Consider the following 13,201-nt stretch of genomic DNA (forward strand, 5'->3'; position numbering starts at 1 on the left):
TTTGGGTCTTGGGTTTCCCAGGGAAGATTTTGAGAGAACAGAAGTGTGCCAGACACAGACTTCTGGCTGGTGGCAGCGTACCAAATTTAAGCTAGTAATTAAGCTTAAAAGTGATCATGCAGGTCCCCACTTCTTGAACCCTAAAGTTCAAAGTGGGGGAAAAACCTTGACACCCTCTATGGAACTTATGAGATGTATGGCACCATGATCACTCAGTCATGTTTTTATAGCTGTCCATATGTGGTTTCTTGCACCATCCTCTAATGCATCTTGTACTGACTGTTGTCCGAGACAGGACGTTGGACTGGATGAACCCCTGGTGTGACCTAGTATGTCATTTCCTGGATGTTGTTGCAACCCAGCCCTCATCCTCCCAATACATTTAGATTGTAAGCTCTTCTGTAAGGGTACTTGTCTTTGTAAAGTGTGCTCTATTGGTGTTGTTATAAATAATAATAATCACTTTTATTAACAATGGAGTGGTAGGGCCCTGAATATCAAATTAAGATATTCCCCATAGTCTTTTGCAACACCATCAGGAAGAGATAAAGGACAGAGTGCTAGCATTAAGTCTGAACTTCCTGTCTTTTGACAGTGTCTGACATACAATATCCCATGTACTTATGCTGCTGATATATGAGAGAGGTGGGACTGAACTAAAACTTGCGGTGTGATAATATCAGATTCCAACTTTGTAAATCAGACCTAAGTTTAACATCAACACCTTGACCTCACTGGCAGATAATAGTCTGCACAACCTAGATCAGGGGTAGGCAACCTATGGCACACGTGCCAAAGGCAGCACGTGAGCTGATTTTCAGTGGCACTCACACTGCCCGGGTCCTGGCCACTGATCTGGTGGGCTCTGCATTTTAATTTAATTTTAAATGAAGCTTCTTAAACATTTTAAAAACCTTATTTACTTTACATACAATACTAGTTTAGTTATATATTATGACTTATAGAAAGAGACCTTCCAAAAACATTAAAATGTATTACCAGCACGCAAAACCTTAAATTAGAGTGAATAAATGAAGACTCAGCTTGCCACTTCTGAAAAGTTGCCAACCCCTGATCTAGATGCTTGTTTCCACACAAACTGTAATAAGGAACAAATTTCAAAACAAATTCAAGCCTCAATCACTTGTTCTTGCTTAGCCACTGCTGCTGACTTGTTTTTAAAGGCCTTCAAGATGATAAAAGCAGTTTTAAAAGGTGGAGATATCTGTTAAAACATTCAAAGTCTTTGGTGTACATTTTAAGTCTCCCCCGCAGCTCCATTCAGGCCTGTAAATTTAATCAATCTGCTGATTCTTGGCAGATTCATTGTTTTCTTATAAAGTAAATCAGTGGTGCTACATTTCATCATGTTTTTCACAGATTCTTTCCTTGCCTTTTGACAAGATATTTATCATTTTACTGAGAGCCAGGATCTAGGTTCAGTATTCATAGCACTGTCTTTTATTTTGCTGTTTAGCCAATGTCTACCTTCGTTAATTGTACCATTTATCTACCACATCAGTAATTTTGTGCTCTAGCTTTCTAATTATTGCCTGCACAAATTGAATGCATCATAGGCTTTAGAAACGAACCGAATCAGGTAATGTTCCCACGGCCTTTCAACCAGGAAATTAAAAAAAAAACAACACACAGAAGCCTGTTTTGCTGACATGCAAACCAATGGCAAAACTCCTGTTAACTTTAATGGGAGAAGGAACATGCCCACAATTACTGAACGGATGCATCTAACTGCTCTGTGCCATATAAGGCTTCTAGTTGAATTGCTCGTGCTGCTGCTGTGATTATGCACATGCATAAATGTGCAGGAGAATGGCTAATTACAGTAATTTGTACAGGATGTTATGGCAATTCTCAAAGCAAAGCAGGTGTGCCGTTCTGCATGCATATGTGCATCCACCTTTTCTGAAAATTGGGTTTCAATATTCAACAGAAAATATTAATGTTTAAGCTCCAGTCCTGCTCCCTTTTAAGTCATCAGAAGTTTTGCTTTGGATTACATGAGAACAGGATCAGGCCCTTTTCACTGAACAGAATAAATAGCCAACATATACTGATAGGCAAGACTTTGAATATATACTTGGCTGAAAGCTATTCTTAACCCTGTCCTTTTCAAGGCCACCTCTGGGTGTCACTGTGGGAACTAGATGTAATGTTCATATTCAATTTTCCATAGTGGCATCATCAATGGATTTGTTCCATTTAAACTTTAACCTCCAGGAAATGTCACCTTGATGCTTTCTGCTCTTGTGAACTAAGCAGTAATTGCTTCTCTCACCATTTTCATTTTAAGGTAACTGGATGGGTTACAGAATCTTGCAAGCAGTTTTGATTGATCTAGAGCTGTCTATTTGGACATGACACTTCCCAATTAATAATAAAATTAAGCAGATACATCTGACTTGGCTAAGGAGGCAGTTTAGCTACAGTTCAGGTTGCAAACAGTATCAAAGCCTGCATATCAAAACCATATAAGCCTATTAAAACCTATATATAACATATCAAAATATTAGAAAACCTGCTGTAGACAAGATTCCTTACACTAAAAGGATTGGATAAGCTAATAGGTCTTTTCCATTGAACTTCTAGGATTCTACATATTTAATTGCACAGAATGTCAAAAGAAAATGATGATTCTCAGGCACTATGAAGATTTCAATTTGTTTTACACTTTTAACCTGGTAGTCATCTTCACAGCTGCCTTTCAAAACCAAACCACCAAAGGAACCATGCAAATTAACTTGGTAAATGTGCAGAATCATGTGAAACAATGCAGTGATCATTCATGTGTCCTTTGATAATACATGTCAGACTTTATTCATCCATTCAAAAGCTTTCAAGTCCTTATTGTGTCTATGCACAAAAAGTGAAAAGTGGGCAGGTGTCAATATAATAATAATAGCCCTAAGAATTTGCAGCGTAAAACAAAACATACTCCACTCTACAAATATTAATAATATAAAATAAGGTTCTTTCTTTCTTCAAACCTTGCTATAACCCTGTTACCAGAGGAACAAACATGGCTTGGTTGCCAATGGTTTGGGCCGGATCCTACCATCTTGGTGCAGGCAACCCTCCAACTGTAGCTAGGATTGGACCCCTTGATTTTTATAAGCTCACTTTAAAGGGCTAGCCTGAGTTCATTTCTAGGAACTGATCTTTACCTATTTTTTCAGACAGAATCTGCACTTCTTTGGTTAAGGAACATTGTCTAATGAGATGCATTGTTTAGTATTTTTGTATATCCGAATTGCAAGGCATCCTTGGTGTAAATTATTCATATTTAGTATTTTATTGCAGCAACATCTTGAGTCCCCAAGCTCATTGTGCAAAACACTGTACAAGCATATAACAGAATATCCCATATGCAATACATAATATAACAAATATGGTTTTGTGCATCTGTAGCACTTTTCCCCAGAGGATCTCAAAGCCCTAGCAAAGCTTTAGTTAATTAAAGCCTTACACGACATCTGTAAGACATATAAAGTGAAATCAAGACCCCAATGAAGTCAATGGCAAAATTTCTATTGGCTTCACTGGGGCTGGGATTTTTCACTCATAATTTTTATAATAATTTTGCTGATAGGTAACTGAGGCAGAGAGATATTAAGCAACATGCCCAAGCGTACAGAGCAAGTCAGTGGCTGAGACAGAAGTAAACTCTAATATTTCTGATTCTCATTCCCCTCCTTCAATCACTAGCCAACACACTCTCCATGACAAACTGAGAAAGATTTTATTACATTGTCTATTTGATAAACATTACATTATGGTCAGTCTGAGCCTGCTGCAAACCATGGTTTTCCTCTGCATAAGCAACAGATACTATATTTAGATCTCGAAGAAAAATATATAGTTCAGTGAATTGTGAAGCTACACTATTCAGCAGTGCAGTATATTCAGCAGTGGCCACTTTAGTCCAAATGCATTTTGAGAGATGCATGGTGCTCTTACAGCAAATCAAAACATGGCTGGTCAAGCGTTTCAGATACAAAGTCTTAAAGGACCTGGGGTTAAGCAAAATTGTTGCCCTGAAGCTGTGCAAGGTGATAGATCACGGAAGTGATACCACCACTCTCCAGGGTGTGGGAGGGATAGGAAGGGACCCAGCTTATATCTCTTTCTTTTCCATCTCCTGAGGATAAGTGAGGAGTGCCTTTAAAATCAGCATAGTAAGGAGCTGTCCTACTCCCCAATCCAATTGCAAGATGAATATTCTGTACATAATTCCTGACTGGGTGAGTGGGTCAGGAAAGGGGATTGTCGTTCCCCACAAAGACAAGGCAGTGAAAATCACCTAGAACATGTTCCATTGTAAATTATCCTTGTTATCCCGAGTCCTAGACTGCAGGAAGATGAAAAGCATTCGGTATTATCTAAAGAGAGTGACTGCTATTTCCACTATGTTAGGTGTTATCTAAAGATGGAATATATATGGTACGATTCTCAAACCTGGGCTCCTTAATAAAGCATCTCAATCCAGAGGTGGGGCAGAAAACCAGCACACAGGCTCATACAAATGGCATTTATTTATGCACCTTACAGTCAATTTGATCTGGACATTGGTCTGGACATCATGTTAAGGCATTGATCTGGACATCATGTTAAGGACATTGATCTGGACATTGGTCTGGACATCATGTTAAGGCAACATGGTTTGAAAATTGCTCTCTTTGGGTGAAATTCCCCTCCAAGCAGAGCACAAGGCCTAAGCATGATTTAGGTTCCACGTAAAGCTTTGGAGTGTCTCTCTGCATAAAGTTGAATTTCATCCACATAGCACTCCCCAAATCCTGGCTCCTGCTGTCTTGACTGACTAAATCGATCCCTCCTTTCTGATCAAGAATCCCACTTAATCCTAGTACTGTTCAGAGAAAACTATGGTTCACAGGATGGAAAATGTAACCACTAGGCCCAGTGATGCTGATTTACTGGGGCAAAATTCCCATTAAAGCCAATGGAAGTTTTTACTGAATAAGATTGCAGGGTCAAAGCCCAGTGACCTAATCCGGCAGTGGAAATACAGATTATCAGCAGTTTTGTAGAGCTTCTACTATTTCATCATTGTGAAAAGGTGAAGAGTATTTAGGAAGCTGGTGTTTAATAGAAATTGCCTAATTTTTTATGTGTCTAAAACAACTGGACAATTATCAACCACCAGAATAAAATTACATTAACTGGTTTAGAATGTCAGGACCCTGTTTTGTTTTCTTTTGTTGGTAACTATAAAGCCATATTCAAGAGCACCTAAACCTATCACTAATCAACCCCATAGCAAATATTTCCATGTGTTCCAGACCATTAAATGTACCGAATGGTCAACATAGTATCATCGCAATCATGGGTTTATAAACAGAACAGGGTTGAACTATGGACCCCATTCTGCTACCCTGATGCTTGTTTCACTGTCTTTTGAAATCAGTGTAGATTTGGATGTACAAACACTGCAGCTCCAGGCCTTAAAGCTATAGCAGTACTGGAGCACAATACAGATTGGCAAGAGCTATAGAGACACTGCACTGTGTTGCTTCATTCTTTAAACACCTTCTGCAGGTGACAATGTTGCTCTTCATCCCACTCCCCTCACCCCTTCAGGATTTTTTTTAAACACCAAACTCTTTGTTGAGAAAATTCAAATAAACAAAATCAGACTTTTGAAAAATTCAACTTGTTTTTTTACAGTTTAATGAGCAATATTCAACCGTGTTGTAACTACCTCAGAAGTCAATAGGTTTACCTCAGGGATGAATCTGGTCTTAACATGTTTTGCAGCTAGAATCTTGCTAACATCCATGTCAATACAAATGGGTTCTCAAATATTCATGCAACACAGAACTGGCAAGATATCTTTATGAAGCCTCTTTTATATTTAACAAGGAAAATAAGTGCAGACTGATGTAGTCAGGAAGCAATGTTTTAGGAACATCAAGTATAAGTAATGGAAAATACTCATTAATATTAAAACAGCAATGAGGTCTTGAATAAGTAAATAGTCATAAAACAAATATATGTATCTGAACCTACCAACACTGGTTATCTTCTGGGAGACCAGGTCCTGTAGCAAAGCCTCAACTGCAGGATTGTGTCTGGAATACAACTCATATCGATTAATACCAATGTGGAATTTTAACCAGTTTGGGTAGGAATCTACAGATGTTTCTGCAGTTGATAAAAATTCTTCATCTTCGTTACCTTCATTTTGCCTATCACAAAAAAAAAAAGAGAGAGAGAGAAGTATTATAATTTTTTATCTGCCCGTTCTCCACAAAGCAACTTAAAAGAGGGCTTCACGATGCAATGATGTGAAAACAAACAACATAGATGTGGGAGAAAGGCTTCAATTTGTCCCTGATGTGGATTAAGGGCCTGCTTCCACTTCCAGTGAAGCCACTGGGAGCTTTGCCATTGACCTCAATGAGAGCAGAGTTGTGACCTAAATTATTAGTGCTTAATCCAAAGGCCATTAAAGTCAGTGGCAAAGCTCCCATTGACTCCAATAGACGTTAGCTCAGACTTGGTGTTATATTGCACTGCTCTAAAACTCCAAAAAAGTCTTGGTTGAATTCGAGGTAGATGCAGTATATTTTAGTTTTTAATCCAGAGTACAATGTTAAAAAAAAACAACCCAGTATTGTTTTTATTTATTGTAGAGTTGTTTGAAAACAACTTGAACAAGTTTGGGACAAAAACATAAACGTTATCCCAAATCTTTATCGAACAATGAACATGTCCTGAAATGATTTGATAATTGTGTTGTTACATTCAGATATCATACTTCATATTCCTTTTTTGATCTTATTATTCTAAGGGTATCAAAGGAAGTGAAAGGACTTTTGACTACTTCCTAGATGGAAATTCTATTTCCCATGTCTGCAAGAAAGCTTGCTTAGCTTTAAGCTATTGTCATAGCAAAGAATGTTATGAATTAATGTTAACTGCTAAATTTGTTTTTAATTATTTAAACTTTGGGAGGAAGAACAAGCAGAGCAGCAGTTATATTGGAGATCACATTGCTATCACATGTCTTGACTGAAGGGGTCAACTATACCTTTAGCCATCTCCATACATTATTGTCATATGCTGGTGACAGAGATTTTCCAGAGAAATTGGAAGTTTTCTAAGCTAGTGCGCTTTAAGTTTGATTTTAATTATGATACATTGAGGGCCTCTACAATTCATATAAACTTGAGGTTGAAAATGAAAACATTTACACTATATTGTTAAAGATTAAATTCCAGGCTGGTTTCTCCCCTGCTTGTCAGAACTTTTGCATGGCACAATAAAGCTGTTTAAACATTACAGAGTCACTGTGTTTGAAAGAGGGTGTTGTTGTATTAGAGACATGCCTTTTGATTTTTCAGCCACTCAAGTTTCTAAGCATTTCTTATATATCAGTGGGGCAGAGAATTTATAGATGAAACCAAATGCATTAAAAGTTAAAGACAGAAGCACTGGGCTTTAGAATGTCAAAAAATAATTCAGAGCAGAAAATGTTGTGTCACAAGTCAGATCCTGAAGGTTGAAATCCCATTTATATCTGTATACTGTGGACAGTTTTATGACCTTTGAAGTCAACCTTTCTGCTTCGGAGAGAAGTTAATATTTTACTGCTCTGTCTTGCGTTCTTTATTTTGTTAGTTTTGGGGGAAAACAACCAGCCCACTTTAAACATATTATTTTCTTATCCCATTTGTGACACCTGAATTATATCACTGAAGCTTTCATTTCATCTTGTAAATGACCCGTTAGAACCTATATTTCTTTACAGACACAAAACAAATATGAATTTTATTTCCAGCTACTGGCTTTGAAATATTTCAAAACCTACAACATAACACTGCAAATAGTCTCCATTTTCTACTTATAATGCTATTTCTAACCTCCTCAGGGTTTTAATAAGAACAATAGTGCATCTTAAATTATATGTAATAAATGCGGTCTATTGTTTTTTAAAAAGTACTCAGTAGTCTTAACATACACATCAGGTACTGTACAGCAGCTGCTTTTGTCACTTATAATTTTGCATCCAGGCAGAGCTTTTTGACACTGGAATGTAAGTGAACTGCATTGCCATTTCAAACCCTATGTGCAAGAAGCAGCCTGTTTCCTTCACACAAACAATATATTTTTAAGATATTGTAATTGAAAGGAAGAGCCTAGATCCACTTGCCACACCAGTGGCTGTTGCATCAGTGGCTTTACTCTGAGCAAAGTGAGAAGTTACCTCTCCCCAGCCCATGGCAGGATCATACCATCCCCAGTCTCAGGGTAATGCCACATGAACACAACCCAGCTACTCTGCTGCTGGGGAGAAACCATGCTCTGCAGCGCTGCAGACAAGGCTGAGACTTTAGCCTTGCTGTGCCTAGCCTCGGGGCCTGATCCTGCGCCCAGTGAAGCAGATGGCTTTAAATCCCCTTTGCTTTCAATGACAGCCCGCTAGGGACCCACAGCGTGGAGTCCCCACAGCCCTAGGGTGACCAGATAGCAAATGTGAAAAATCAGGACCGGGGTGGGGGGTAATAGGAGCCTATATAAGAAGAAGCCCCCAAAAATCAGGACTGTCCCTATCAAATCGGGACATCTGGTCACTCTTCCAGCTCCGCTCTACTCACCAGTCCTGGTTCTCGGCCGCTTTCGGGTTAAATCGGATGTCGCTATTGACGTTAAACAAGACATCCTCCTCGGCCAGCTCCGGGGTGGCGATTGTGTAGAGGGGCTGCTCGAAGAGAGCCGCGAGTTTGGGGTACCCCTTCCCCACCGGCTGGGCGTCTAGGCTCCCATCTTGGATGAGCGGCTTATGCCCCAGATCCCGGCTTATGCCATTTTGTTCCCGCCTCTTAAAAGCTTCGGCTTTCTCCGAGGTCCCGGCGAGCTTCTCCAGCGAGTGGGAGGTGAGGTTGGAGCTGGGGTCGCTGCTGAAATCCTGCAGGATCCGCAGCGTGTGCTTGTTAGGCCAGCCCGGTTCCGAGCCGCCCTTCGTCCTCTGCTTCCCCCAGCCCTGAGCCTCCTCGCTCGGGGTGTGAGAACAGGAGCAGTCTGTCTTGCCCTGGGTGCTCGCAGCTCGCTTCTCCAGCTTTGGTAACAGATCAATCATGATGTGCATCGTGCAGGCGACCAGAAACACCATCAGGATCAGCACCCGGAATTTTCGGACTAAAATCATCTTCATGGTTCAGGGTCCTCCTAGGAAAATGATAAGGGGGGGTGATTTAAATATTTAAAGGAGCTCCTTCACAGAAAAAGCTTGTTTGTTTCTGAGCGGGGAGAGAACAGCTGCAAACAACCAAGTGTAGAAAGTTTATCTCCATCGGCTGTTCGAAATAAATATTCTAAAAGCAGTCGGTCCTCGCGACTGAGTCTCATCAAGTACTGAGCAAAAAAAAACAACAAAAAACAAAAGCAAGTCTTTAAACATCAGTGGGAAAAACAAAAGCCAACAGCAGTTCAATTTATACACCCATCTGTCCACTTTTTCTTATCTTTTCTTCTTCTTTTTTTTATTACTACAGGGATCACAACGGTAAAGAAAAGGGATTATTGAAGAGACACCAACATCTGAACTCTGATTGGGTAAGAAAAAAAAAGACGGGGGGGTATAATAAGAATAACACCTATTAAAAATAAAAGGCTTTCAGGAGAAGCAAAAATCATCCATAATATTTAGAGGTGCTGGAAACGCTTCCTCCCATCCTTTGAAATTGACCAGTGATGCAGCAGAGACACACACACACTCTCTCTCTCCTCCGCGAGACTGTTTAAAAACATTGGCTGGAAAATGATTTTCTCAGACAGTTCCCAGATTCTTCATCCATCGCATCCAGTTCTTGGGAGAGAGAAATGTTCAACTAGGATCAAATCAGGGTAGTTGCTGGATCCAAGCTGGGGTTCCGTGTTTTTTTGTTTTTTGGTTGGTTTTTTTTTTTTTTTTTTTTTTGGTTGCAAAACTGGCTGATGACACTACTGCAACGTAGAGCTTAAATATGGCACGAAAAAGGAGAGAGATTCGAGGAAAGAAACTAGCACAAATCAGTAGCGGGTCTTCCTAGCGAGGGAGGTGCCGTCTTTGATCTCTGCTGGGTCAAACAGATCTGCCTTGGGAGAGAAAGAGAGAGAAACAGAGGGAGAGAGAGAAAATAAAGCCAACTAGAGAGAAAGCGAGAGAGATCTTTGGCAGGTGCAGAGTGAAAACCCCTTTCAGCTACGCTGACTGCTTTAGACTGGTTGGACTCAGAGCGCTGCAGCTCCAGCCCTCAGTGGGTGTGTTAAATATTATGAGCATGCCATGAATCCAGACGTCATAGTCAAGAGATTGGCTAAATGAACGTTACAGTGATAGTAACAGGAAAGCCTCAACCACAAGCTTTTCTTTCTTCCCTCCCCTCCCACCCCCCTTCTACTGCAGCTCCAACTGGGGCAAGGAGAGGGCCTCTGCTTCTCAAAGGTTTTTTGTGGGGAGAGAGGGGGAATCTGTGCTAATAGCATTGCAAAGTATTAGTATAGTCTGGCTGCCTAGACTCAGCAACATGAATTCTGCTATGTCATTGTCTGGAGGGGAGAGAGCATTTTCTCAAGCAAATCTGCTTCTTTCCCTCTCCTCCCTCCTCTCCCTTCTATAACAAGGTCAAAATGTAAAGCTCTGCTTCTGTTCCTCCTAAGAAACAGATGAATAATCTTTATTTTGAATCTGGATCCTCTGGGCTGTAGCAATCTTTAAAGGTGCTGCAGTATAAGAATCCATCCCTCTGGCTACATTCGCTGCACACGCTTACAACATAGCTTAATGGAAAAGGCGATTAGGTTACCAGTATTGTCCTCCATCCAGGAGAGATTCTGAAAACTGACCAAGAGTTTCTAATAAGGTAAATTAGAGGGGAAGGATAGGATTGAGACTCGGAAGATTTGGTTTCAGCTCATGGCTCTGCCACAGATTTCATGCATGTCCTTGGACAAGTCACTGTGGCCCAGATTCCCCCAAGGCATTTAGGCACTTAGCTGCATTGAAATTAGGAGTTAGCTTAAATACCTTGGCGGATCTGGGTGTTTAATCTCTTTTTGCCTCGGTTCTCCATCAGTAAAGTGGGGATAATCATACTCCATTTGTCTTGTCTTTGGGGCAGGGGCTGTCTCTTACTGATGTTGCACCATAGGGCCTTGATACTGGCTGAAGGCTCCTTGTCATACTGAAAAATAATGAATAACAGTAATAAGCTAAAACAGTCATATCCACTACTTGCTATCTTTACACAGGAACACATAAAAGCTGTATCTATTGACTTGTTTTGACATGTAATGTGTGCTACAAATGCATCAGACTCTGAACCTTCATTATCAGATGGTTAAGCCATCAAGATATATTACCGTGCCTTGTGCTTGGATTAAACATATATCTCTGCTCTTATAACATCGCCGCACTGGAGAACAGTAACTGACTCTGAAAAGTGCAAGGCCCTGCTCCTGCAAGCTGTTCAATGCAGGTGTGCCTTTGTGCTCCTGTAAAACCTTACTGACTTCAGTGGAGCTTGGGGTGGGTGCAGTGGTCCATCCACGGGGACTGCCTTGCAGAACTGGAACCATTGTTTGCACTGAACATTTTTTTAATGGCGTGCTGCCATATAGCAATCTGTACCTTGACAATTTCGCACTCTGTGTGTGGAGTATGGAGCATAATCTTTGGTAGATAGGCCACCAAATTTCTATCAAATGCGGGCAAGGGCAGATAAGTCTTACAGTAAAACTTATTGAAGTAAAGCTTATTGAGCTCATGCTGGGAATTGGGCATTATCAATTTGTAAAGAAGTATGTTGTTGTTTTTTTTGACACTGCAAGCACAATACGAACAGGATATACATTCTGGAGCACATCCTGCTGTCTTTATTCTGGCAAAATTCTCACTGAGAATTGGATTTCCTGAACTCTGCAACTGATTTGTTAGAGATGTTGAGCAAAGCATGTACACCTCTAAATGCTTCATTTAGCCATCCATCAAATGGGAGAAATAGTACTTAAACCTACCAGAGCATAGCTCCAAGAATTTGCTTTTAGATCTGCTTAGTCATAGTTCCACTGGCTCTGCTCCCCACACCTTCCCTTAGGCTGCTCTTCACCTCCCCACCAGCCAAGCACAGCTGGCTCACAGTCCTTCCACGATATTTTTAAACATGGCTGTGGAGTCTACCACTCTGAGATCATCATGGAAAATCATGTTTCGAAATGGGCAAATGGTGATTTGTAGCCCATGCATAACTAAAGTGGTCCGGGGGAAGATGGCAGGAGAGTTAGGGTAACTGAGCTGTCTCGAGCTCTAAATATGAATATCCATATTTTCAAAGGGTTGTGTTTCTTGTAAGTGTAACCATGCAGAGGGTGGTGGGGAGTGATGATTCCCTTCCTCCCTTCGTTCCACCATGAACTGTAACAGATTCTTCAGCACCCTGACATCTCCAACCTCCGTAGCCCACAGGCATTAGAATGAGAGGGGTAGCCGTGTTAGTCTGGATCTGTAAAAAGCAACAAAAAGTCCTGTGGCACCTTAAAGACTAACAGATGTACTGGAGCATAAGCTTTTGTGGCTGAATACCCACTTCTTGAATACCCACTTTGTCAGATAAAATGGGTATTCACCCACAAGAGCTTATGCTCCAATACACCTTTTAGTCTTTAAGGTGCCACAGGACTCTTTGAGGCATTAGAATGCTAATCAAGGCACCAGTGCCCTATAGGCCATAGAAGCCTCATTGGGCTCCCCTTTCGCATGGACCTTAGAAGGGTCAGCATCCCCCTTCATGGGTATTTTGCTCTTCAATGGACAAGATTTTCAAGTGATCCGTTGCCATTTTGAGGTTCAATCCACATCAAAGAGAAAGGGCTAGACTCAATTTTTAAAATGAATACTGAGGTCTCCAGCACTCCTTGATTTCAGTCTAATCTTGCCAGAGCCAAAGTTCCCTGGAGTCATTAATAAAAGAGAGTTGTTTTAATTTTTTCCTCACCTTTCTTTGCTGAGTCACTCAGTTACAGACCTCATTTCTGTAATGGTTTATGTGAGATTCCACATGCCTGAAATTACACCCATGTATGTGTTTATTGGATCAGATCCACAGAGATAGCGATATTGTCACCAACAGAAGCATCCTCTGCTTTGAAGCTTCCTTTTTTTGGAACTTGCGAAAGACTTGTA

The 13,201-nt window shown here is 40.6% G+C and overlaps 1 protein-coding gene across 1 annotated transcript in view; it reads right to left on the reverse strand.

Moving 5' to 3' along the window:
- The window catches only part of FAM20C (FAM20C golgi associated secretory pathway kinase), an 83,515-nt gene extending 73,274 nt beyond the window's left edge, over window positions 1–10,241 (reverse strand). The window contains exons 1-2 of the mRNA XM_032771007.2: window positions 8,637–10,241; window positions 6,046–6,224 (exon numbers count right to left, since the gene is read on the reverse strand). Coding sequence (XP_032626898.1) covers window positions 6,046–6,224; window positions 8,637–9,193 — 736 coding nt within the window. The 5' untranslated portion in view covers window positions 9,194–10,241. The remainder of the gene's footprint in view (window positions 1–6,045; window positions 6,225–8,636) is intronic.
- Between the last annotated feature and the right edge of the window lie 2,960 nt (window positions 10,242–13,201).

The sequence above is a fragment of the Chelonoidis abingdonii genome, chromosome 9 (genome assembly GCF_003597395.2).
Source record: "Chelonoidis abingdonii isolate Lonesome George chromosome 9, CheloAbing_2.0, whole genome shotgun sequence".
Classification (NCBI taxonomy): Eukaryota; Metazoa; Chordata; order Testudines; family Testudinidae; genus Chelonoidis; species Chelonoidis abingdonii.